The sequence below is a fragment of the Furipterus horrens genome, unplaced genomic scaffold, assembly GCF_987537825.1.
Source record: "Furipterus horrens unplaced genomic scaffold, mFurHor1.1.pri manual_scaffold_8, whole genome shotgun sequence".
In the NCBI taxonomy this organism is placed as follows: domain Eukaryota; kingdom Metazoa; phylum Chordata; class Mammalia; order Chiroptera; family Furipteridae; genus Furipterus; species Furipterus horrens.
The window spans coordinates 88,679,806-88,707,799 of record NW_028327178.1 but is presented as its reverse complement, the minus strand read 5'-3'; the positions used below and the strand labels follow the sequence as shown (position 1 = coordinate 88,707,799).

General features: G+C 35.1%; 1 protein-coding gene across 3 annotated transcripts; it reads left to right on the top strand.

The window, feature by feature from the left end:
- Nucleotides 1-1,022: 1,022 nt before the first annotated feature.
- RAD21L1 (RAD21 cohesin complex component like 1) lies at nucleotides 1,023-27,333 on the top strand. Of its 3 annotated transcripts, none has more exons than XM_090285247.1 (13): nucleotides 1,023-1,166; nucleotides 2,868-2,997; nucleotides 4,326-4,419; nucleotides 5,548-5,651; nucleotides 7,391-7,561; nucleotides 8,652-8,747; nucleotides 9,706-9,813; nucleotides 11,598-11,824; nucleotides 12,059-12,158; nucleotides 13,000-13,124; nucleotides 15,097-15,183; nucleotides 21,859-21,936; nucleotides 27,005-27,333. In XM_090285247.1, exons 1-13 carry the CDS (start codon nucleotides 1,023-1,025, stop codon nucleotides 27,191-27,193), a joined length of 1,653 nt encoding a protein of 550 aa, XP_090141373.1. In that variant the 3' UTR covers nucleotides 27,194-27,333. The 3 variants fall into 3 exon arrangements, with proteins under 3 accessions (XP_090141373.1, XP_090141372.1, XP_090141371.1); XM_090285246.1 differs by having other exon boundaries at nucleotides 9,703-9,813; nucleotides 15,100-15,183; XM_090285245.1 differs by having other exon boundaries at nucleotides 9,703-9,813.
- The last annotated feature ends 661 nt before the right edge of the window (nucleotides 27,334-27,994 follow it).

The window sequence follows — 27,994 nt, the reverse complement described above, 5'->3', positions numbered from 1 at the left end:
AGAGCCTGGTGATTTGATTCTTGGTGTGGAAATGGGCATTGATCAAAGCTCAGCTAAATTTTTAATTCTGCACTGATTTTGTTTTTGTGTTCATTTTGGCTCCGTTTGCTCTTTTCTCAGAACTTCAGTAGAAAAGGAGCAAAAAAAGAAGCTTTTAAAATGGCAGCTTAAGACTACTTATATGTGGGAAATAATTTGATTCTCCTCTAGAAGTCAGCCAAAATTATTGTAACATCCCTTAATAATGGAGCCTTATTATGTTATTGAGAATAGTACAACTTGTAGAAATATGCATAAATTCTTTGTCTTTTTTTAAAGTGGTTTACTTTTACCACTCATCTCAAAACACTTTAATATGATTCTTGTTTCCTTTCTTGCCTTCTTATTCTTTTCTTATAGTTTCTTGTTTTCTTATTTTTTCCACTTTATGGTCCTTTGGAGTTTCATTATTTTAATTTCAAAAATTAATATATTATTGAATAAACCAGAGCATCTTGAAGAGAACAAAGAAATTCAGCTCCTAGGTATAAATCAATCATCCAACACTTCTCAAGTTCTTAAGTTTTAGGGGAAAAAAATGCCCTGGGTTCTTTTTTCTTAGTTTGGTCCACCTTTTCCAATTCATTTTTTTTTTTTCCTGTTTCCATCTCCTATTTTTCCTAGGATTTCTCCTCTATTTATCTGACCATATTAATAAGAGAACTCAAACCCCTTATAGGATAAAATAAGTAAAATGTAAAAAGTGATCGATGATCAAGATACATTTAAACCAAGTGTGAATCACAACCTAATAGAGCTCTGTAATTAATCATTTTGTATTTTAAATGTTTTCTTCTTTACAAAAAATAATTTGATTTGAATAATACATTGAACTAGAAGATAATCTGAGTGTTATTTTATAGAATTAATGAGAAGTGTTTTTGCTTGCTGTAAATTAGCACTAAAAATTTTCGTAATCAAATTTTAAATATCTTTTGATGTTCTCTCTAGTTCATTAACTACGACTAAGGAATATAGGCAATATGTTCTACACACATGTGCTTATGAGCAAGAGAGGGCCATTGGCCAAAATCTGGCTTGCAGCCCACTGGGAGAGGAAACTCACGAAGGCCCATGTATCTGAATGTAATCTAGAGATAACCATCGAAAAAATTATTTCACCTAAGGTATGCTATTGATTGAATTGTAGTATGTGTTTGCCGTGACTCATGGAAAGGAAAGGGATTAAAATACATTATATCATGAAATACATTTCCAAGGAGGTTTTGCTTCTCAAATGGTCTTCATTCTTTTAGTTCCTATAGCATTTATTGTCTGAACATATACATATATTGTTTCTGTTAATAATTAACTTTCATGTTTTTCATAAATAGATTGGACCCTGAAGGATAAAGGCCATGTTTTACATGTATTTTGTAATCCTTGCTTATTCCATATCAAATTATTATATACATAGTAGTACCAAGTAAGTATTTATTAGAAAAAAAATGAGTGAATAAATAGGGAGAGTAGAAAAAAAGGAGGATTGTACATAATTGAAACTATATATGAAAACATTCATAAACAATAAAGTGTTATGTTCATTATTAAAAACATAAGCTATTAGAAGTTATCTTAAATATTTTAATATTTTATAGGTTAAGTATTTTTCTGCTTGAGAGAAGGATGAATTATAATTGAAAACCAACCATATGTAAAGCACAAGAGTAGACTTTATGTTCATAAGTTTTTTTTTAACCTTCACAATAATCCTATGTGATGCGCTTCTTTTGCCTCAGTGAAGCCTGGTAGTTAAGAGGATGAACTTCTGAGTTCGTCCAGTTTCAATTAAATTTCTGTTCCATCACTTGATAGTTGTATTACTTTGGGTATCCTACTTAACATATCTGAGTCTCAGTTTTTCTTCTGTAAATAAATGTTGTCAAAATTAAATAACTTGATGAATCAAAAGCCCTTAGGACAATGTCTGGCACAGAATCAGTAAATAATAAATTGTAGCCATTATTAAATTGAAGTTTAGGAATGTTAAGTGACCCAGCCTCGGCAACTGAGCCAAGGCTTGAACCCTAGTCTGCTTGATTGTGGACTTTTATTCTTCCCATAAAGCCAATAATAGCATACTTCACTTAGATGCCACATTAAATTATCTTCATTGAAGAAAAAATGTTAACTATTGGGTTGGCCAAAAAGTCCTTTTAGCTTTTTCTGTAAAATAAAAGACACATTTTTTATTTTCACTAATAACTTCATGGATTTGGATATTTTGAGTATGTTGTCTATCTCCTGCTATTGGCTTCTCATGGGTAGAGGCCACTAGAAGATGCTAAACATCTTCCAATGCGGAAAATAGCCCCACAGCAAAGAATTATTCGGCCAAAATATAAATAGTTCCAAGAAACTTTGCAAACCACTTTTGACACATTTGATCAGTCGCAGCACCTTCTCCATACACTGCACAAAATATTTTTTTGCGTTTCAGTTGTCTTTTTAGCTTTCTTGAAAATGTTGTGTATTTTCTTCCATTTTCAATATTAAAATGGCTGCACAAAAATTCAATTTTGATAAGATTTTTTAAAAATGCATCTTGATATGACAGCTGTCACAGTACAATCTAACAAAATGGTTTCGAATGAATGTTCAAGACAACTAAATACTATTAGAGCCATTGTATGACAAAAAGTAAATGAACTATTTGGCCAATCCAATAGTTTTACAAGGTGAGGTGAAAGTTAAGTGATTCACTTTGAATAAGAATACAAAATATCTGCTTTTTAAGGAGGAGAAATCCTTATGATTTTGTAATTTTCAAAGAACAGGGTTTATGAATCTAATTTTTAATATACTAATACTTTAAAAATTGTTGAAAGGTGAAAATTGCACTTCGAACTTCAGGACACCTTCTTTTGGGAGTTGTTCGAATCTATGATAGAAAAGCAAAATATCTTTTGGCAGATTGCAGTGAAGCATTGATTAAAATGAAGATGACATTTCGCCCAGGTATATGTGCAATATTGGTTTGTCTCACTCATCTTGGCTCCCTTTTGCATTTTTTTTTACTTTGGGTGGGCTCTTTTAATTAATGGCACTCCATAATTCAAGGATGAGTAAAGTGAAACTTATCTTTCTTTTGACTGAATCTAAGGTAAATTCTTCTCTTTTTTCCTGTGTTTGCAGGAAAAGATTCTGCTTTCAAAAACTTATAATATTTCTGCATATTTATCTAAGAAATATACTTAAAGCTACTGCACTTGTGCAACAAACTCTGTTATTCAGTTTTAATGTGTTATGTTATTTGCAATGTCTGTTTTTGCCTTTTGAGATAAGTTAGAAATAACATGAATGCCAAAACCTAGATATCAATAATTGTCATTGTTTTCAGAATTCTCAAGATTCCTTAAGTAGCATGTTTGTTATAAAATAGTAAAAAACCTCTAGCTTTCTCAGTGCCTTGCACATAATATTCCCTCAAATAATATTTGTTCACTCAGAATTGACAGGGTTTTTTCTTTATTTAAAATATTTGTATAATCTCTATGTAGATTTATAATGATATCAAATATGGTTCATTTGTTCATTATTTCACTTATCTATTCCACAAATGTTTATTGACCTCATACTTTATGTGAGACACAATGCTAGACTCTGGGATATAAGAATAAACAAGACAAATAAGGTTCTTTTTGATCTGGTGAGAAAATCAGATAATGAAAAAGTTTTTCTTTTTTAAGTATTAGAGTAATTATAGATTGTGATTATGCTATGAAGAAATATAAAAAGAATAGTACAACAGAAAATAACATCAAATTTAATTTTGTTAGTCGAGTTGAGAAAAAACTTTTTGAGAGAATAGAATTCAGCTCAAACTTGAAGAAAGAGAAATATCCTGAGGGAATAGCATTCTGGGCAGAGGGAACTGCAAGAGCAAAGGTCTTGAGGTGGAAAAGTGCTTAACTTGTTCAGGGAACAAAAAGACCAGTATGGTTGGAGTATAGTGAGTGAGGAAAAGTGTCCTTAGATAATGCTGATAGGTTTGTAGGGCTGCAGAGGCCCTGATTAGAAATTGGGATTTTATTTAAATGCACCAGGGAAGTCACTGAATCGTTTTAAGCGTGGGAGTGATCTGATCTGATTCAGTAGTTAAAATATCTGGCTGCTTTGTAGAGAATGGACTGAAGAGAGGCAGGAGTGGATACAGGGAAACCAGTTAGAGACTAAGCAGTAGTCCAGTGAGAGAGAGTCTCATTTAAATAAAAGAGATATATTTGGGAGTTTCTTATTTTACAGAGCACCATTGCTTATTAAATGTGATTTTTTATTCTTTTCAGGACTAGTTGACCTTCCAAAAGAGAATTTTGAAGCAACTTACAGTGCTATCACACTGCCAGAAGAATTTCATGATTTTGAAATCCAGAATGTGAAGTAAATTATTTTATTTATTTTCCTGAAATTTCTTTCTTGATATTGTATTTCATCTTCAGATTTCATGAATGCAGTTGGAATGTAGTTAACAACTGAAGTAATCGTGCAATTGACAGAAACTTAAATTTAGTGTGAAATTTCAAAGTACACCAAAATGTATCATTATATTTGCTAAATGTAGTTTGCAATATGGACAGTATATTCATCCATTCATTCAGTAAATATTTGTTGGGTGCCTTCCATGTGCCAGACACTGTTCTAGCCATTGAAGAGATAGCAGTGAATAACACACAGCTTCTGGCGACATGAATCTTACATTTTAGTTGGAGTAGACAGATGATATGGCTTTAATTTAAGAGAAAGAAGTGAAGGATGACTATATGATTTCTGGTATAAGAATGGAGTCACCACTTAATGATGTTAAGATAACTATGAAATGGCAGGTTTAGGATGGGCAGGGTGAAGGAATTAAATTAGGTTTTGGACATAAGTTCTGTGGTGACTGTTATACATCCAAGGGGAGTAGGTAGGTAGTTGAATACCTGCATGTAAGATTCAGGAAGGACGTCTGGATGGGAGATATAAATTTGGGAGTTGTGAGGTATGGCTGGAACTTCAGCCATGAATCATAGGACATCCCCAAGGTAGTAAGTGCAGATTTTAAAAGGTAGAGAGGGAGTAAGGGAGAGAATGAGATTGAAATCTGGGGACTGAGTGTTGGACCATTCCTAATAGTTAATAGTCTGGGAAATAAGGAAGAACTAATAGAGGAGATGGAAAAGGAGCCGCCAATGAGGTAGAAAGAAAGTCAAGAGAGAGTTTGTATTCCAGAGGGCAAAAGTAGAAAGTGTTCCATAAGGAAGGAGGGAGGTTAACATCTATTTCAAATGCTATTGGTTAGGGTAAGATAGGACTGAGAGTTGACCATTGGATTTGGCAACCTGTAGACCATATGCATATAGAAGAAACTAGTATTTATAAAGAATGCTATTGAGAAAATTAAAATCTCCTTTATGTTTATAATAAAACATTTTTGTTGTTGTTTTAGGGGTTTTTGTTGTTGTTTTGCAGTATACTACAAAACATGTTGTGTTCATATGTTTTCCTCAATCTTACTTTTCTCTATAGTACTATTGATGTTTTAGAAAAATTTGCTCAGAACCAAAGCAGACGAGAAGAAATCACACTTAAAGATTATCAGAATGATCTACTTTTCCAAGCTGGGAGCTTTGGTGAGAATATTTGGAAATCAAAATTATATCATCATTAGTTATATTTTCATTTTTATATTGAAATTGAAAAATGCCAATAGAAATAGCTATTTCTATGCCAGTAGAAATATCTTTAAAATGAAATTTTTGATGTATAAATGTAACCCCCCCCCCAATTATTTTATCTTTGCCTTTTTCTAGTGTATGTGGGAAGAACATGTCATTAGTAGACCAACAGACCTTGGTTTGAATCTGGGCTTCCTCTGTTTACTTGCTGTGTGATATTGGATTAATTACCTAACTTCTCTGAGCCTTACTGCCCTATTCCTTACTGTTTACTCCCCTAAATTGGGGGGCTACTAGCAACATCACAGGGTTATTTTCTTATATCCTCCTTTAATCCTTTCCACCAATGCATAGTTTTTCTCTTCAAAAATTAACCCAAACCTAATGTCCTCCAAGAACTGTTTAACATGAATCCATCCTATTCTGGATAACAGTATAAGATTGAAGGCAATGATTATGTCATTATTTATTTTGTGTAATATCAGGTTTTTGTGATGCTCAGTGCTAAAAATATAGTGTCTCTTCATAAATTTTATCTTATTGACCAAGAATGATTTTTCTTTTGGGAGCTATCAAGCTGTACCTGGAACACGTGAACATATTTTTAGTTCTTATTGTAAAGTCATTCTTTTCTTTTGAGCAAATCTTTAGTCCAGCACAATGAAGGTTGCCTTTTTAAACTCTTACTTTCTAGATGGTGTTGCCTGTACAAGAACTTTCAATATGAGTGATACTTCATTATTTTCTTTACTGAATAGCAATTATATGGGTTGTTAGAGCGTGGGCAGGAAAGACCAAACTCTGACCCTCTGCGATTTTTGAGTCCTGGACCTAGAGATTGAAACCCAAGGAAGGGAAAGAATATATGCTCTGAGCTGATCTGGAAGCAGGCCAGCTTGAAACAGCGTGTTTATTTTATCCGCAGCTGTATCTTAGGAGTTTTCTGTTATAAATCTCCATTTGGCAAAATAGTTTACCAGTTACAGTTCTAACACTGATGTCTCTGCTGGGTTCAGATCCTGGCTTTGTAGTGTGACTGTGTGCACATTGCAACTTTTCATTGTATGTGTTTACAGGTCTGTACACTGAGGATAATAACATCTTCTGTCGCATAATATAATGCATATAGTAAGCACTTAATGTTAGCTGACTAGTTCTTGTCTTTTTTATGCTGTATCTCCAATCCCTAGCATACTACCTAATACCCAGTAATTCGGTGATTATTTATTGAATGAATGTTGTAAGCCCATTCTTAAACATTTATCCACCTTTCCATTCCTAAGAAGGCAGATATGTTCCTTATTTTCCAAACCCCCATTATGGATAAACAACACAAGCACTTACCTCTGAAATAATATGAATACTTGTTTCAAGCAGAACATGATCTACCTAAAGTAGAAGAACCATTTCACTGCCAATAATAACCTGGGAAATTATTAAACTGTACAACAATTAAAAACTATTCTTATGTTTGTTTGTTTTATTCTTACTGTGTTGGAAAAGTGTTAGACTAGAAATCCGGTATCCACTGATTACCTGAGTGACTTTAGTTTAATAATTCAAATTAGTTTTTTAGCTTTCATTTTCCTTATCTGTAAAAAGAGGGGGGCTATAAAAGATGCTATATGAATTTCCTTCTAACCCTAAAATTCTGTGTTATTCTAACTCACTATTTATTATATATATTTATTTAGTGGAGGAATCTGAAATTCTCAGAAGCTGTAGCTTCTTTAATGACAACATATTGCTGAATTCCAGTGGTGCTATAGTTGAACATAGTTCTGGAAGCCTCAATGGAGAAAAATCTCTGCGCTATGATAGTGGAGATGGATTTGGTGATGAAGGGGCTGCAGGAGAAATGATTGGTATGCTATCTGATTCCATAGAAATAGGATATTTATTCCTATGAAACTACTATAGTGTATTAGTAGATATATTAGATCAAACTAAATCATCAGGTATGCTTCTATGTCATATAAATCAACACACTGTTTACACAAGTTTTCAAAGTGTGTAGTATATTTAAACATTTAGGCTAGGTCTAAGTAAATAGCCATCTGTTTAAACACATTTTTATATAAATTGTGAAATACTGCTTTGTCTTAATTTTTTAAATTTCTAATTTTCAGAAGGGAAAAATGAGGTTAGTATATGCCTCATAAAATATACTAGATTATATAGCCCCCCAAAACCACATTATTTTCTTTAACAGAAATTGTGGGAGAGCTGTTCTAAAGGATCTTTCCAATATTTTAGATTATTATTTTATTTTTATAATATGTTAATCACAGAATAGTGTAAGCAAAAGTTAGGAAATCCAAATGCACATATTTTAAAGATACTGACTGTTACACATCAAATCTTTTTCTAATTATCTAGTTTACATTCAAAGGCTGGTTGCCCTGGCCAGGTAGTTCAGTTGGTTAGAGTGTTGTCCTGATATGCCAGGGTGTAGGTTCTATCCCTAGTAAGGGCACATGCAAGAATCAACCAGTGAATGCATAAATAAGTGCAGCAATAAAATCAATGTCCCCTGCCCACACACACCTCTTTCTCTCAAATTGATCAGTTTTTTTAAAAAGTCTGGTTATGGCAAACTTCTGGAATTTTGAAAATATGAAAAAACAGTGGCTCTACCTTAGATCTCTACCAAAGGAATTTGAACACTTTTACTTTGTAACAAGGCTACTATCCTGGTATTATTTTAGTAAATATTTCCTGAAATTAAACATCTAAAAATAGATTTTTAATAAAGGAAAGAAAATTAGGTATATAAATTATGTCATTCTGCATGAAATGTGATAGTCTGTGTATCCAATCAAATCTAATTAAGTAGGGTTAATTTATTTTTTTATCCTTTTGCAATTCCTTGCATACAATAATATCAATCAAAGTTTACTGAGCAAATGATAGATTCAGTTCTGTATGACAGAAGTATTTATTGTGTTTTTCAAGACAATCTATTGCAAGATGATGAGAATATCCTGTTAGAAGACATGCATTTGAACAGAGAAATTCCTCTGCCTCCTGAGCCTCCCCATAATGGAGTGGGTATGTTGAAATTTTCCTTTGTGTAGAAAGTGAAGAGTTGCTAGTATTCAAATTAAGTCTCAGAACTTCTGAGTCTATGTAGCATATAGTATAATAAAAAATGTCCCTCAAACTCTTAGTCTGACTTAGGACCATGTAGAATAAAAAACTGGGTTCTGAGAAAGGTACAATAATGGTTATTTAACCAGGACTGGGTTTATTTAATGTGAGAACACATTTAAATACCCTCCCAAAATATTGTGCTTTTGAATAATTAAAATAACATATGTTACATGGTAAAAACATCATTAATGTTTGATATAAAATGGTTATTAATTATATTAATGTCATATTAATATGGCTTGACAATCTATATACAATTGGAACTTACAAATGGGGGGTATTTTCTACTTGAAATTTATGTGAAGGTACCTCAAATGATTTGAGTTCTTTTAGTCTGACTTTTTCTAAGAATTAAAAGTTCAATTAGCTTCATTTTGATTTTTTACACTTTTTGATGTTAAAATTGCTCTCTAACACAATAGTAGGAATTTAAAATGTGAAAAGAGATAGACAATTAAAATTTAGTTATGGTTTTTAATGGGTAAGTTAATAATTAAATGATTTAACAGAATACAAAATTTTTAGCAGACCTATAATCAGATTTAAGTCAGTCATCTATTATGGTTTGTACCATGTTTTCACTTTAACTGTGACTATAGCCACAGTCATATCTAAATTCAGCCTTAGATGTCACATGTGCAAAAAAGGGTAATGACACTTGACTCACCTAGATGCTGTGGGTCCCAGACCATATAATAGCTGAGACTCCTCAACTCTATTAAATACATGATTGTAAGAATCTGAATGTAGCTCTAGTTAGCAATAGAAATCTTCAATTAGTTTATATTTCACTTTAATTATTATATAGTCCTCTAGTTATTATTTTTACAATTTTTATGGTAATGTTGATTAGTAGAACCAGATAATCCAGAATGTATACATCTACCAGATAATGAAAAAATGTATGAAACCACATTATCAAATGAAGAGGAAGGATTTATCCTTGATCCAATTGATGCTTCAGGTAAGAGTCATTCATGTTTTTATTTTTATTTTTGACACCTACTATCTTATTTACTGTTAGATATTTGAATAACCTATGAAATATTATAAAAGGTAGTCAGTCAAGTAATAACATTTGTAATACAATAGGGGAAGAGTGTGAAGGAAATTTGAGATGATCTTTTCATTCTATTCAGTTCTGGTCAAACCATATTTCCAGTTTGGGAAACTGGAAAATTTTAAACTGAGTTCAGTAGTTATTGAGCCATTACTCTGTACTGGGCACAAATGAGGAAGACATAGTTCCTACTTTTATATATGTATACAAGCAACGGCAATATGGTGATAGCCAGAGGGAAAGGGGGTGGTGAGGGGATGTGGATGAGGGCAAAGTGGATATAAGTGGGAACAGAAACAGACTTAACTTTGATGTTTTGTTGAGTTGTATTCTTGAAACCTGTATGGTTTTGTTAGCCAATGTCACTTCAATAAATTCAACTAAAAAAAAAAAAAAGAAAACTTAAAATTTGATCAGGAAATAAACATGTAAATGAATATAAAATAAGGCAGAATAAAAGAATCAGAAGAGACACTATCTCTTCTAACATTTAACTTGAAGCATGTTTTTAGAAATAAACAATAAATATGAATCTAATATATAACTAGACTTTTGAAAGACTGCACTAGTTTTAAGTCATATAATTGACATGGATTTCAGTTATAAACTCAGGCGTGCAAAGAATAAGGCATTCAATTTTTTAAAAAATATTTTATTTTATTTTTTTATAGATGGGGAAGGGAGGGAAAAAGAGAGGGAGAGAAACACCTATGTGTGAGAGACATCTATTGGTTGACTCTCGCATGCCCCCAACTGGGGACCTGGCCCGCAATTCAGGCATGTGCCCTGACTGGGAATTGAACTGGCAAGTGGTGACCTTTAGGTTCACAGGCCGACACGCAATCCCCTGAGCCACACCAGCGAGAGCCAAGGTTTTTTTTTCTTTACCGAATTCAACCTTGAGGCTCTATTCCACAGGGATGGCAAGAACTTCAGTCTGCATAGCTCCATTATTCTGCCCTAATCTATGCAGTATCAAAATTTGGGGGAAGTTTGTGGCAAGTAGAAGGGAACCTCTGGTCATTAGCCACACCAGTTTGTAGTGCCCACTGTCCCAGCCTACATACACAGTCAGCCCCTCCCTCTAGTATCTTATGTTCCCAGGATTTTACCAAGACACATCATCAAGCTGGTGCCTGTTCCTTCTGGCTCCATCTGATCTGAGTTCTTCACCCATTCTTGGAAATTTAACCCACCCTCCTCCTTTGCCTCTTTACTAAGGAAGAAACAACTTCTGCTTCCTACCTAGAAAAATTACCTATAAGCATGAAATCCCATCGGCTACCCACTTGGACTTTGTATATGAATTTCAGTGAGGGAGGGAAAAATACACTGGACAAACACAAATTATTGTTTCAAAAAGTTATTCTGTCATGTAGCTATTTTAAGGAACCTCAGAATTGATTACTTTCCTATCAATATACCCTCTGTTCCCCATTTCCTCCGTTGTCTACTATGTAGGTCAACAGAGTCCCTCTTCAGAAACTTCGAGCAACACCTTACAAGACGTGTGAACTCTAGTTGGGCAAAAACTTCGTAAAACATAATTTTCAGTAGAGAGAAGGGGATTTTCTTCTCTGGGCAACCCTGTTGAATTGTGGCAGACATTTCTTTGATATGCCGTACCTAGAGTATCATGTTACAAAGTTGTACAGTTGATCACATTTGTGCCTATTTCTTGTATTTAGACATTGCTTGGAAAAGGAAATGCAAAAAGAGGAAATTGCTTATAGATCCAGTCAAGGAGATCAGTAGCAAAATTATGCACAAACAGCTTAATTTCTTTGCTGATACTCTCATGGTTTTGGAACTTGCACCTCCTACCCAAAGATTGATGATGTGGAAAAAGAGGGGAGGAGTGGATACACTTCTGTCAACTGCTACCCAGGATCTAACTCATACTGAACTGAAAATGGTAAGTTTCCATACATTTACATTTGTGCAATGTTTGGTTATAAATAAATAAAGAAATGCATATTTACACTCATACTCAAGAATTTAAACTTGTGAAAAATACTCCTTATTTTGAATTAATTTGCTGAATATGTGTGCATGAATTATAATTTTGACTTTTTAGCATAAGTGCTTATATTTTATTGAATTGCTTTATTTGTGCAAAAACTAGAAACAAAAATGTGTATTTTTACAGTTGTTTACAAAATGCTTTCTGTCCTCGGGCTCTAAACTTGGAAGAAAATTGATACAGAAGGAATCAATAAGGAAAGAAATGAGAGGTGTAAACATAGTAGGTAAGACATCCTAATTTTGTTGATGTTGAGGAATGTTGTAGAAACAAAAAAATTTCATTTTGCATCACAAAATGAGGATGGGATCCATTTTTATATTCCCAACTATAAATGCTATCTCTAGAAGAGTATTTGAATTTAAAATAAATGTTATATCAGCATGGTATTTTTCTGCTTTGCAGGTTAATTTTTGTCCACAAAGCTACATTTAAAAAATGAAGTTTATATACAATGTCTACTATACTTAATTTCATGCTTTCCCACCTCCCACACCCCAAAGAGTACTCACAAACCTTCAACAAAGAACATTTTTATATCTAGTAAGATAATATTTCACTTTAAAACAACTAACATGAAAAGTCACCTAGTGAATAAGAATAGCATTGAAACAATGCAGTTAACCTGAGACAGATATTTCCATACACCCAGAGGATACATGGAGTATTAATAATTGCTAATTATTATTGTGACTATTATGAAGGAATAATAAAACCAACTTACGTGGTGAGTGAGCCTCTGCTTCCTGATCACCCTTCCTGAAATCATTAAAACCTGCTGAATGATATACCAGGGTGGGCTTGAACTATCAATGTTGTCTTGTGAGTAAATGTAAGGGTGTGAGTGCTGAGGAGAGAGGTGGTAGAGGATGGGGAGCGTAGGTGATAGAGGCACGGATGTGGGAAGTGGAAAGATAAATATGTGAAACTTGGGAGCCATAGAGAGTTACTACACCCTTTGCTTAAATGGATTCCAGTGTCAGAAGTTTTCTTTTGTAACAATCATTTTCAAAAATAAGTCAAGAAGATATTTTGGTGAAATCTTCTTTACTTCCTTAATAATTCAGAGACCTCTATGATGGAAAATCCAAATTCCCATCAAGACTTAATTCAACCCAAAACTTGGAAGGATGTAATTAATGGATCAAATTGTAGCTCTCATGAAGATACCAATAAAAATATTAATTCTCAGGTAAGTTAACCAAAAACACACAGCTATATTGAAGGAATGTTGAGACTCTGATTAGTATTATCTTACATTTATATTTTATATTTCATCTCATTATCCTATAATTTCCTTATTAAGTAGCAGTACTACAAGATAAAACATGATTTTCATCTGTAGAACAGTGTTTTCTGGAACTTTAGGATAGTAAATCACAAGATAAGTAGTTTCATACTGAAATAGTATTTTGCATAGTGCATTAAATAAGTGATTGTACTCGAATCTGGTTATATGCTGAGAACACTACTAGCCCCCACATTCAATATGTCATGGAATATTTTAGGAATCTAGACAATACACCTATGTTTTGATTTTGATTATAAATTCACCTTTCCCAGCTCTAAGAATAATATGTTTTAGACCTACCAGTTACCTTAGCCTTGAATCTAAAAGACTATCTAAAGATCCATGATCAAAATAAAAAATTTTAAATAATTTTTATTTGAAGACGTAACTTCTATTTGAAAAATATAGTTATTTGAAAACATACTTGGAAACAATTTACTTTAAAATATTGTCTCAGTTGTCACTTTATTGATTGTACAAATGTAAATATTATAGCCATACCAGATAAAAATAAACCAGTGCTTTTCTAGTCTGTTTCATCATCACTGTACTTCGATAACCACTCAGGGAATTCAAAGTCAATCCACATTGAAACTGAATGCCCTTGGAAGGAAAGACAATTTTATAATGCATTAAAAGAGAATGTGTTTTACTAAATATTTTATAACACATTAGATACTGAGGTACTGGGTTGCTCGTACTACTCTCTTCTTTATTTGGGCTCGGGATTTCTTAGAGTACAACTACTGAAAGTTATGATTAAGCAAGCTTGTTTAGTTTATGACTTTTTAACATATTAACAAAATTGGATTTTCCCAAGTGCTTGAAGTGAAAGAGATTGATGCACTGGTTCTTTTAAACCTTTTACTCCTTTATCCTATGCTTACACTTTAAGCTTCAATTCCATTCTTATTCTGCTTCCAAATTTAGTGAACAGATGTGAAATATAGTCCAGAATGGGAACACAATAGTTTGAAGGCACAGGAAATATTTATTCTGATTAATCATTTTCAAATATGCATAAAGCAGAATTTTTATGTAAAGTGACTGCAAAATTGAGCGTCTCTGAAATGTAGAATATTCATAGAAATTAAGAGAAAAACATGTTTCCACAAATATGGATATTAAGGGATAAAATGCAACTCCTTGTAGTCACTAAAATTTTAAAAAGCTGAAGTGAAAAATCAAGTACTGTTGTAGGAAGCTCCTAACTTAATCAAGATCATAGATGACAGCTGGGAAATGAAGCTTGGAGGCAGGGTGAAGATAAAAAAGGGGATGACAGCTTCTGTAGCAATGAAAAAGGGAGAGGATGGGGAATGGAGAATTCCTGGCTCTCTCTTTTTCCTTCCTCATGTCTTTGCTCCCCTTCCAGATACAGTTTTTCTTCCCTTTTGCCAGTGACAGCTCCAGCAGTGGTGGCAAGAATCCTGTCATGGCCATAGGAAGGGATATTAATATCCCTTCCCTTGTCTCACTCCCTCTGTTTGCAGGTCTCCTTCTTCTGCCACCTGGGACTGGCATGAGAATAGAGGTAGGGAATTGGGGCTAGATAAATGCTTCAAAGGAAAGTGGCCTCAGCCACACAGCAGCAGAGACTTTTGATATGAGAGCTGCAGTGGCAAGAGAAATAGGAGTGACGAGCATAGGAAGCAAGGGGGGAAGGGGCATGCAAGTTCCTCATTTGTAGGACATGTGGAAAACAGGAATATTGAAGTCAATATTCCAGAAGCTGCCTACCTGGGATATAATTTTTTAAATTAGTTTTATAAATGAGCATTCATATGATTAAAACATTTCACAAAATGGGATTGTTCCTGTGATGACTGCTACTACTGTGATAACTTCGCTCTTTTTTTCTAATTTGCTTTAGCAGGATATTGTTTCTTTGGCTGCTGAGGAATCCTCTTTAGTGAATGTCATCTTGGCACAAGAAATTGAAAATTTCCCAGTTGAATTGGTAAATATATGTATAACCTTGGAACTGTTCTTAAAAACTTTGTTTCTAAATGTTTAACACCTTCTTTACCTAAAAATTGATTTTTAGAGTTGTCATGTTACTTTATAAAATTATAATTTATGTTAGTGATCTCAACAAAGATGTATGTGAGTGAAACATTTGATAATAATACTCAGGTTTTCTTTGACTTTTTATTTTTAAACTTCAAATAATTTTAAAGGAAAGTAAGAGATTTTTATGTTTATCAAAAGTAGTCACAGATTTAAAATGTTGAGAATTACTGTTTTAAGTTACTCTTAACAACATCTCTAGAGAAACAGAGCTATATTAGGTGTATGACCTACGGCACTTGAAATTTTACTTTAGAGGACTTCCAGTCAAGGTGGCAGTGTAGGTAAACACAGTACTCACATCCTCCCACAACCACATCAAAATTACAACTAGACTACAGAACAACCATTGTTCAGAACTGCCTGAAATCTGGCTGAATGGAAGTCCTACAACTAGGGAATGAAAGAAGCCACATCAAGACAGGTAGGAGGGGCAGAGATGCGAAACAGGCTGGCTTCACACCCACGGGTGGTGGGTAAAAATCAGGAAGGCAATCTTGGCTGCACAGGTGCCCCCTGAGGAGCAAGGGGTCCCAGCTCCACACCAGGTCCCAAGGCCAGGGTTTCAGTGCCAGGAAGAGAAGTCCCCACAACTTCTGGCTGTAAAAACCAGCGGGGATTGAGGCTGAGTAAGACAGAGGCTTCTAGAGTCCCAGACAGTTCCTGTTAAAGGACCTGTGCACGGATTTACTCAGACTCACTTATCTGAGTTCCAGCACTGGGGCAGCAGCTTAAAAGGAACCATAGACCTGTGGGAAGGAACTGAATTGTCCAGCAACAGGGTAAGAGCTGGATGGGCAGCTTTCTCCCAGACAGAAGTGCTGGCAGAGGCCATTTTTCCTTTGATGAGCCCTCCCTTCACAGGGCTGGCAGGCAAGCACCATATCTGAGACTCTATCAACTTGGCTCACACAGTTTGCCACCCTAGTGATTCTCTGAGTCACTGCCCCATCCAAACTTCAGGCCCACCCAAGCTGTTTCCAGTGGCTTTTTCATACAAGTGGCCTGTCTTGGCTTGTGCTTCAGGTTTTCTTAAAATCTTTCAAATAAGCAGGATCTTGCCTCAGCATGCCCCATACCTATTGCTAAGTGGCCTCGGGCCTGGAACCAGCAGCAACTAGCCTTGATTTGCAGCATGGTCTTGCCTGGGCATCCAGACCCAGTATGAGTAATAGCCACCTGAAGATTGCTTTGTAGCTTATGCTTTGTAGCTTATACCAGGGGGCCCTGGGAAGTACACAGGTGACAGCTGACCTTGGTCTGTACCTCCTGGGAGGCCCTAGAGCCAGAGCATCCAATGGACAGCTCCATACCACATTGAAGCACCACTACCCAACCACCTCTGCAAGTGACACACTCAAGGGGTAGACTCAGTGGGCATGAGAGCCCCACTGAAGTAAGTCCTGCTCTGTGGGGTATGCCCCTGCACAGCTGATCCTCTAGAGTGGTCAGTGCTCATAGTCAGTCCTTCCAGCTGATCAGCCTGGGGGTAAATCCCTCTCATCGATGTGCCAACAGCAAAATGACTCAACTACAACAGGAGGGTATACACAGCCCACATGTGGGATGCACCTGGAGTACCCAGCTTGGGTGATTAGGGAGGCTGTGCCACTGGACCCTACAGGACACCTACCACATTAAGCCACTCTACAAAGCCCAGGAGACATAGCAGCTTACCTAGTATATAGAAACAAATACAGAGAAGCAGCCAAAATGAGGAGCCAAAGAAATATGTCCTAAATAAAATAACAGAACTAAACTCCAGAAAAAGCTAAACAAAATGGAGACAAGCAATCTACCAGATTCAGAGTTCAAAACACTGGTTATAAGTATGCTCAGGGAACTTAGGGGAAGAGTAGATGAACTTAGTGAGAACTTTAACAAAGAGATAGGAAACATAAAAAATGGATAGAAAACATAAAAAAGAACCAGTCAGAAATGAAGAATACATTAGTTGAAATGAATAATATATTACAGAGAATCAACAGTAGAGTAGATAAAGCTGAAAATCAAATCAGTGATTTGGAATATAAGGAAGCAAAAAAAAACACCCAATCAGAACAGTAAAAAAGAAAAAAAAATCCAGAAAATGAGGATAGTGTAAGAAGCCTCTGGGACAACTTCAATTGTACGAACATTTGCATCAAAGGGGTGCCAAAAGGAGAAGGAAGAGAGCAAGAAATTGAAAATGTATTTGAAAAATAATGACAGAAGACTTTCCTAACTTGGTATAGGAAACAGACATACAAGTCCAGAAAGCACAGAGAGTCCCAAACAAGATGAACCCAAAGAGACCCACACCAAGACAGATCATAATTAAAATGCAAATGGTTAAAGACAAAGAGAGACTCTTTTTAAAGAAGATTTTGTATATTTATTTTTAGAGAGAGGGGAAGGAGAAAGAGAAGGAGAGAAACATTCATGTGAGAAAGAGACATTGATTGGTTGCCTCTTGTATGTGTCCTGACTGGGGACTGAACCTGCAACCCAGGCATGTGCCCTAACCAGGAGTTGAACTGGCAACCTTTCACTTTGTGGAATAATGCCCAACCAACTGAGTCACACTGGTCTGGACCAAAGAGATAATCTTAAAAGCAGTAAGAGAAAAGCAGTTAGTTACCTACAAGAAAGTTCCCATAAGACTGTTAGCTGATTTCTCAGCAAAAACTTTATAGGCCAATAGGGATTGGCACAAAATATTCAAAGTAATGAAAAGTAAGGACCTACAATCAAGGTTACTCTACCAAGCAAAGCTATCATTTAGAATTGAAGGACAAATGAAGAACTTCACAGACAAGAGAAAGGTAAAGGAGTTCATCACCACCAAACCACTATTGTGTGAAATATTAAAGGGTCTTCTTGAAGAAGAGGACAAGGAGAAGAGAAAGATAAAAAAATGTGAACAATAAAATGACAATAACTACATATCTACCAACAATTAAATCTAAACAAAATAAACAAATAAACAGAACAGAAACAGACTCATAGATACAGAGAATATTTTGACAATTGCCAGACGAGATGGGGGTTTGGAGGATGGGTGAAAAAAGGTGAAGGCATTAAGAAGTACAAATTGGCAATGGAATTCTACTCAGCTATAAAAAAGAAGAAAAGTTTACCCTTTACAACAGAGTGAATGGACCTGGAGAACATTATGCTAAGTGAAATAAGCCAATCAAGAAAGACAAGTACCATATGATTTCACTCACATGTGGAATCTAATGAACAAACTCAACTAAGAACCAAAACAGAGACAAAATCATAGATGGAGAGCAGGTGGAAGCTTGCTGGAGGCAGGGGGTTAAGGGCTAGAGGGATTGAGCAAATAGGAAAAAGGATTCATGGACATGGACAACAGTGTGGTGATTGCTGGGGGGAGGGGGTATAAAGAGACTAAATGGTAATGGGAAAAAATACAATAAAGATTAAACTTAAAAAAATTTTTTAAAGAAGTACAAATTGGGTGTTACAGCATAGTCATGAGATATAAAGTACAGCATAGGGAATATAGTCAGTAATAGTCTAATAACTACATGTGGTCAGATGGGTGTGAGATTTATTGGAATGAGCTCTTAGTAAGTGATGCAATGTCTAATCACTGAAGTGTACACCTGAAACTAATATAATAATCTATGTCAACTGTGATTGAAAAATTAAAAAATGATTAAAAAAGAAATTTTACTTTATTTACCTATATATATATATATACATATATATATATATATATATGTATATATTTATATATTTACTTTGCCCTGGCCAGGTAGATCAGTAGGTTACAGCATCATCCTGATATGCCAAGGTTGTGGGTTCGATCCCCCAGTTAGAGCATGTACTAGAAGCAACCAATGAATGCATGGATGGTTGGAACAACAAAATCAATGTTTCTCTGTATGTGTGTGTGTTTCTCTTCTTCTCTCTCTCTAAAATCAATCAATACATTTTAAAAATTTAACCAAAAAATGCATTTACTTTATTTACAAAAAAAGTATTTTTCCCAGAACATTATATGGCTCATGGCCTATATATCTACATATATGAATTCTAGAGATCAGAAAAAAAAGAGTCTGCTCAAAGGGCCACAAGTCAATAGCAAAGCTAGAAGTAACATCTGACCCGCCTAACTCCATATATATTATTGTTTCATGTCTCTAGTTTTTGTCCCAGAAGGCTAAAGGCATTTTAAGATAGTAATGAATTTTAGCGGAAGTTTTTTAGTAAATGTCTAAACATTTAACACCTGATATTAATTTTGCTTTTAAATAAATTATCATTATGATGAATACCAAGACTATTAGATTATTTTTTCATATGTGGAAAACAGACTGAATTCTCTGGATAATCGAGGACAGAATAAATACCTGAACTTTTTACCTGAAACATTTAAACAGCTGAGCCAGAAGTAGGCTGATTCATTTTTGCCTCTCTATTTGCCTCTATAGACACAGGTTATTTTCATACAGGGTCAAACAAAGCACAACACCGCACAAGTTCATCTGTTTTAATAATCCACTGGGCTTTCCACACAATGGATTCAGCTATAGGGTTTCCAGATAGATCAAGTGGACAGGCTTTAGCAAAGCATGCAGATTATTTATTCTGAGCCTTTTCCTGGTTAGTTTAGTTGTGCAATATAAGTGAAGCTTCAGTCTCGTAAATCTTTAATGAAGAGTTGGACCATTGCTTCTTACATTTGAAAAATAGCATTTTGTATATTTAACAATAAAAATCAACATTAGTAAGGAATAAAGAAAGGAATAAACATCTATTGTAGTTGAAGGGATGTGGAAAACTCTTCAGAATAAAGTGACCATATTTTCAAATAGTCTCTTTAGAATGTAAGAAAGGATACAGCACAGGTAGGACCAGGAGGCCAGTATAGCTGGTGGGAATGGGGACTCATCAGTACCCTTAGCCTCAAATAATTTAAAATGTCATACAGAATATTCTGGGGCTTCTGAAAGCATCTTTGAGTCCCTGAAATTGAAGTACTTTTAGGAAGTGTCTGGACTCCTGAGGTATTCATGAAAGCTGGACAATGAACCTGTGATAAAGATGAAACAGATGATGTTTGGTTGTATGGTCAAAGTTAGCCCAGGAAAAATTATAAAGTAGGTCAGATTTGTGCCACTTTCCTTCCCCCAGCCCTTTGTAGATCTGCTCTTTTATCAGACTCATCAGCACCTTTCCTATGCCCAGTTCTGTTCTCAACTCATAAGGTGTGAGTTGTTAAGGGTTTGGAGTGAATTCCTATAAAGGGATTTCAACTTTACAATTTTTCAATATTGAAGTGTTTCTGAAGATTTAAAGACTGAAAAGAATGGATCTATTCAGATAATATGACAGGCAATTGGTTGATCTTTTTTGAACAAGGCACCCTCACAATCCGAAAGATTTCTAACCCAATTGTACACAAAATACTAAATATCAGTTATTGTTAGAGCTTCTGTATCATGAAGTAAGTTCAGATAAAGACTTTTACAAGGCAGTTTTGTTTTGTTTTTTATAGCCTTATGGTTACTTCTGTTAACTGAGTTCAGGTTGACCAGAGCTGGGATAAGTTCTAGCCAAAAGTGGTGGTCTTTGCTGACTACTTTTCAAAGGAAGGGCCTGATGCCCTGGGATGTATTACCAGTAAAGACTGTAGAATCTCCTACACTGGTGCACCTTATCAGAAGATATCCTGGGTAGATGGCATGCCACTGTATATAGAGAACCCTAAATATTTCACACACAAAAAAAAACCTGCTAGAACTGATAAAGGAATTCAGTAAAGTAGCAGGATACAAAATAAATACCCAGAAACCAGTTGCATTTATATACACCAACAATTAACTACCAGAAAGGGAAAATAAGCAAACAATCCCACTTACAATTGCACCAATGAAGTAAAATAAAAAATACCTAGGAATAAATTTAACCGAGGATATAAAAGACCTGTACTTGGAAAATTATAAGACACTGAAGAAAAAAACTGAAGAAGATACAAATAAGTGGAACCATATACTGCATTTATGGATAGGAAGAATTAACATCATTAAAATGTCCATACTACACAAAGCAACCTATAGATTCAATGCAATTCCTAATTATGATACCCATGGCATATTTCACAGAACTGGAACAAACAGTCCAAAAATGTATAAAGAACCACCAAAGACCCTGAATAGCCACAGCACTCTTGAGAAAGAAGAATAAAGTTGGAGGAATCAAGCTATTCTACAAGGCCATAGTAATCAAAACAGCATGGTACTGCCATAAAAACAGACATATAGATCAATGGAACAGAATAGAGAGCCCAGAAATAAACCTATGCCTTTATGGTTAATTAATATTTGATATGGGGGCAATAATCTAACCTGGAGAGTACAGATGTAATCCTGCAAAGGCTTATCTACACCTGTATGCTACTTTTATTCTCTCTATTATCAGATTATAAACTCTTTATTTGGCAGGACCCAGTGTTATAACTGTGTTTCTTGTAGCAACTAACACTATGCCTGACAAATAGTAAACATTCACTAAAATTTGCTTAAGTGAAATATTTTCTCAATCATTCAAACAGGAGTCTTTGGGAAATGAACAAAATATTGAGGGAGAGAAATGGAATCAAAGAATACATCACATGTTAAATGCTTTGCGGGTAAGATAGTAGGGTTTGTTAACCCTATTTTTATTTTTTTTTAAGTAAAATGTTGATTTTAGTTTTCTAGATATTAATAAAAATTAAACCATTTTAATATATTTTTGTTGAGGCCAAATTCTACTAGAGATGATTTTGAGCAGTATATGCAAGACTAAATATGGAGTTTGTTTTTGGTGTCGACATCAAAACAGTTTTAATTATAAGTTCTAATTGATGTCTTACCCATACTTTTGCCGCTAGACATCTATTTTATGTTTCATTCTTATTTTCAGCAGACTATTAACAATATTCAATGTGGAACTTGGTTTAAAAGTGAAACATAAGTTTTAAATTTAACTAGTATTTTTTATTGAAATAATACATGTATATAATTTTAAAAGTTTAATAGTACTGTGCTGAAAAGGGAACACAGAAGTCCTTTGCCCTACTACCCCTTCTTATTGCTAAGTCCTGCTCACCAAAAGCAACTATATTAAGGCATTTCTTTTAGTGTTTATATACGTATTTCTAATGACTTGTTTTACTGCTCTTTCTTGATACTTTAGATTTAAATTTTACTTACTACTCCTTTCAACAGAAAATGGAAATTTAGCTTAATTACATCTCACCCACTCCTCAGTATATTTTAGCCAGTATTCAGTGCTTACAATGTTATAATTGTAATAGTTAGGAAGCAGGTTTAATTGTGACAGACAGCCAATATATCAGTGGCTTAAAAAGATGGAAGTTAGTCTCTCCCTCACGTAAAAGTACAATCTGGTATGGCAGCTATGCTCATGAAGTTGTTAGAAACCCACTTTCCTTTCATCTCATTTTCATTCTTTTCAGGATCCAAAATGGCTAACTACCCACCGTGCCTCCATCCCAATCAGCAGCAAAGCTTCTTTTAAAGGCACAGCCTAGTTATTGTGTGTATCATTTTTCTCATTCCATTGATTAGCCCTTAGTCACTTTGCCACATCTAGCTGGGAAATGTAATCCTTATCTGACCACCTTGGGCTCAGGTAATAACAAGGGACAACAAGCAGTTGCTGGCAGAAAGACTATGTAAAAATTAGTTCACATTGAAACTTCATAGTGTAATTTCATTTATTTTCTTGTCAACTTAATGGGGATTGGGAGCAGGGGAAAGTTAATCATTACTTCATTTTTTCATTAGCCTAGTGTCTATATGCCCATCCTTAATTGTTTTTCCAAACTCTCTGGCACCATAATAAAACCCCTTTTAGTACAGGCAAATACATCAATTAATTTATCGATTCCACTTTCTTTTTCTTGAAGATATCCCTCCTGGAGCTCATCATCCTCTTGTTCTAATCTGAATTAGTTGTTCTCTAGATCTGCTCCACAGTTTTTGTCTTGGGTCATTCCTTTACCATAACATGGAATTTCTTTGCCTTTTTCCTGTATCAGTTCCTCTGTTTCCTGGTACTTCAAGCTTCCTTTGGGTTAACATCCTCTGCTAATTTCCTTAGATAAAGGCTGCATAAGAACCATGGCCAGGTGGGTGGCTCAGTTGGTTGAAGCATCCTCCCACCAAAAAAGAAAAAAAAAAAAAGTTTCAGGTTCAATCCCCCATCAGGGCACACAGGGAGGCAACCAATTGATGTTTCTCTTTCTTATCGATGATTCTTTCTCTCTCTTCCTTCCTCTCTCTAAAATCGACAAATATATCTTTGAGCGAGGGAAAAAAGAGTGCACAGGAGACCCTACATACAAGTCTGAAAATTTCTTTGTTTTACCTTTAACTTGTTTGGTTGTTTCTGAACAGAGTTTGAAAATATTATCTCTCAAATGTTGAAGGCTTTGTAACATTTCTGGGCTTCTTGGTTGTTAGTGAAAAATCAGATGCTGCTTAATTGGTGATCCTTTGTAAGTGAACTTTATTTTCACTCTGAAAGCTTTTAGATCTTTTCTTTATTCCTAGTGTTCTGAAATTTCATGATGATGTGCTTTGGTATGGGTCTTTTTTTATTTATTGTGCTGAGCATATAACAGGTTTTTTTTTTTAAAGTATATTTTATTGATTATGTTGTTACAGTAGTTCCAATTTTTTTCCCTTTGCTCCCCTCTGCCCAGTACTACCCCTCCCTCCAGCAATCCCACCCCCCTTAGTTCATGTCCGTGGGTCATGCATATAAGTGCTTTGGCTTCACCCTTTCCTACACTATCCTTAACTTCCCCCTGTCTATTTTGTACTATAACAGGTTCTTTATTCTGAAAGTTCATGTCCTTGAGTTCTAGAGAATTTTTTGTATTTCTTGGATATTTTCCTTGTTCTTAATCTATTCTCTTTCTGGACTGCTTGATGGGACCATATGGGTCAGATGTTGGATCTCCTGAATTGCACCTTTAATTTTAAAAAAAATCTTGTATCTCCCATTTTAATTTCCTTTTTTGTTTTTTTTCTACTGTCTACGAGATTTATTCAACTTTATCTTCCAGTCTATTGAATTTTATTTCTGCTTTTAGTTTTTATGTTTTCCAAGGGTTTTTTCTTAAGGTTAGTTATTCTTTTGTTTTATAGCATCCTAATCTTTTTATTTAGTTAGTTTTAACAGCTTTATTGAGGTATCATTAATATACAATAACCCATACCTATTTAAAGTGTATCATTAGATAAGTTTTGACATATGTAATATCTGTGAAACTATCACAGTCAAGATAGTGAATATACACACAATCCCAAGAAGTTTCCTTGTGCCTCTTGGTAGTCCCTTGTCCCAACTCTCCCATCCCCGCGCGAGCAAACCACTGCTCTGCTCTTTCCCTCGCTCTCCCCCTAATCACTTTTTACGGTTGTAGTATCTTTTCTTAACTTTTAGACGTAATAGTTTTCTTGGGCTCCCTGCATTATTTCCATTTCCTTAACAATTCTTTTGAATTCATTCTTTTTTGCTCTTGAATGTTAGAAACTTTTCTAGAATGTCTGGTAGACCTTTGGTTACCTGTTTTTATTTATGAGTGAGACACCAAAACTCTGATTGGAAGTTATATAAGCACGAGTGTGGCTTGTAGATTTGTGGTCTTCATTGTGAAGTAATTAGGTGCCCCTGTCCTTTCCAAAAGGTGTCATTATCTATAGGCTTTTTTTTTTCCCTCAAAATGAACAGTTTTCCAAGCTTAATCTTCACATCTACTGCCTAGGAGATATAAGCATGATGTCCATGGTTTGAAAACCAAAAGTGGGTCAGGGAGCGGCTGGCTCTCTCATTGTTCAGAGTGTAGAATTTCACCTAATCCCCTAGTTTCTGGTATGACACTTCCCTACCATCCACAGTGCCTGGTGTCCGAAGGCTAGAGTCTTGCTGACTGCTACCTCTAGAAAAGCACCTTTCTGCCTCCTTCATTTTAGAGGAGTTTCTGTAGGAAACCGAATAAGCCCATGTGTTCAATCTTGCACATTGGTCCCCTTGGAGTATTTTTCAAAAGGATTCTTGAAATTAACAAGACTGTGCCTGCTCTCCCAGGGGAAATAGCCTGCTAGGGTACGGAAGTAGCTGGGTCTTGGTTCAGTGAAATGTGGAGGGGACCTGAGGGTCTAACTGCTTGCAGGTAGACTTTCAAGAAATTCTCCTGTTTTCTGCTTCACCCATATCTCCAGCTTATCATAGACTGTTACCTCTAATTTCTGAGCTTTCCAAAGGTTCTGTAGCTCAAATTGGCTTGCTTTTCGTTGGCTTTCCTCCTTGTTGGCACTAAGGTTTCAGCTTTGTCCACTCTAAGTTAGTTCATCTTCCACTTTCTTTGTCTTTATCTCCTTCCTTTGCCACCTTTTATTTCTTTGCCTTTATTTTAGAGGGAACAGAATAAGCACATGTGTTCAGTCTTGCATATTTATCTGCTCAGAGTGTTTTTTAACAGAATTCTTGAAATTAAAAGGGCTGTCCCTCAATAAAAGTAAATTAAAATAAAAAATTAATAAATAAAAAGGGCTGTCCCTGCTCCCTCCCAGGGGAAAAAGCCACCCAGCCCACATCTGTTGGGGGAGGCATCATATTTCCTCAACAGTGGCAATCAATGAAGGTTTGTCACCCCACCTCTGAATGGCTAGCAGGACCACACCACTCCTTTGGTTGAGATAAAGTATGTAAGTTATTAATTTGTTAAATATTATTAACTGGCAAAAACAAAAGAACCTTGTATATGGTATTTGTAAAAGTGCTTCACAACTTTTCATGGAGTACACTACTCACAGGGATACTGACTAATATTCATCACAGTATTTTAAGTAAAAAACGATACTTCTGATTCCAAGTATTAGTCTTCATTAAAGAAGTTATCTTCATCCATAATTAAACAAAGAAGTGCAAAGAAACTGAGAAATGTTTATAAAGTCATATTGCGCTGTCAGTGAGATGTACAAATATAATTCTGTATTTAACACTAGAGTTTCATAGTCCCCTCCACCCCACAGCACCCTTAAGGAAAAGAAACCGGTCAGGCTCATATTCGTCCTTGTATGTTAGTCCTGTGGATTTTTTCTCCCTACAGGTCTAAACTAGTTGAACTTTCCACAGGAGCCATTTTATGTTAACATCAATTTTTTAAATTTATTTTTTAAAATAAAATTTTATTAGCATAGCTTTAGACTTACAGAAACATCGTGAAGACAGTGGAGTGAATTCTCATATACCCCATAGCCAATTTCCCACATTAGTCACATCTTGCATTCATATGGTACATTTGTCGCAATTAATGAACCAACATGGAAACATTATCATTAACTAAAGTTCGTACTTTGGACAGATTTCTTAATGTTTAAAAAAAATTTTTTTTGTACTGGATTCCATTGAGGCTACCACATTACATTTAGTTTAATATCAGTTTTTTTTAAAGACCTAACATTTGTATAACACATTAAAATTTTTCATTACACATTAGAGTTATTTTGCGTGCATCTTCTCTATGAACCAAGCTTATGCTCATTGACCTAAATGGTTTCATTTGCATTTCTCCATTTAAGGATTTCACAGTCACTTATCAATATTTTGTTGTTCATTATGCATCTGCTTTTAATGATGTTGTTTCCTTTTCCTTTCCTCTTTCCTAATTATTTTCCCAGGAATTCCACAAGACAGGAGTGGAACACTTTAGTCTGATGACCCTCTGCAGAAATAGTGACCGAAAACAAACTGCTGCCAGATTTTATAGCTTTCTCGTCCTGAAAAAACAACGGGCTATTGAGCTGAGCCAGAGTGCCCCCTATGCAGATATTATAGCTACAGTGGGACCAATGTTCCATAAAATATGAAGGAAATCCAGAACATGCAGATTTATGTCATCATTGGAAGTTCTGCATAGATTGTTCAGTTTAATGCAGCCACTGTCTGGATGCAGCTGAAGGTCTGATCCACTTCATAAGCAGGTTAACCTCCCATTTCTTCTTTGTAAATTCACGATAATCATAAGCAGAACTGGAAACTTATGTGCTTACAAAAATACTGACTTATAGCTAAGGAATATTTTTTTATCTTTACCCAAGGACATGCTTATTGATATAGAGAGAGAGGAAGGGAGAGGGAGGGGGAGAGAAACACTAATATGAGGGGGAAACATCAATCAGTTGCCTCTCACATGCACCCTGACTGGGACTGAACCCACAACTCAGGCATGTGCCCTGACTGGGAATTGAACCCAAGACCTTTCAGTGTACAGGACAACACCCCAACCAACGGAGCGACTCTGGCCAGGGCTAGCTAAGTAATATTTTTAACTTAGCTGACTTAAACATATAACATTTATCATTTCCCTGACTTGAGTGTTGCATTTAGAATACAGTTTTTAAATACTATATGACTTCAAGAAACATTCAAGGATGCTATTAAAAGGCTATTTTACATTAGATTATTTATTTAAAACTGATGGGATTAGTTAATAATTAACACTTTCTTATTTCCCCACTGGCAATAATTTATTTAATTCAAATGCATATCATCCTTGATTTGACCTAGTGCCATGGTTTTAATTTAATATCTTAATTGAAGAGTTATAAAATTCATCTTTGTTTTGAATTATCTGAGTGACTTCTAGTCTACTTATAGATCATTTAACC

Excerpts from the sequence above, each read along its gene's own strand:
- RAD21L1 (XM_090285245.1), top strand. The coding sequence starts at position 1,023 with ATGTTCTACACACATGTGCTTATGAGCAAGAGAGGGCCATTGGCCAAA. Across the intron at positions 4,420-5,547 it reads TTTGAAATCCAGAATGTGAA|TACTATTGATGTTTTAGAAA; the intron begins GTAAATTATTTT and ends TTTTCTCTATAG. Across the intron at positions 15,184-21,858 it reads AAAATTTCCCAGTTGAATTG|GAGTCTTTGGGAAATGAACA; the intron begins GTAAATATATGT and ends TCATTCAAACAG.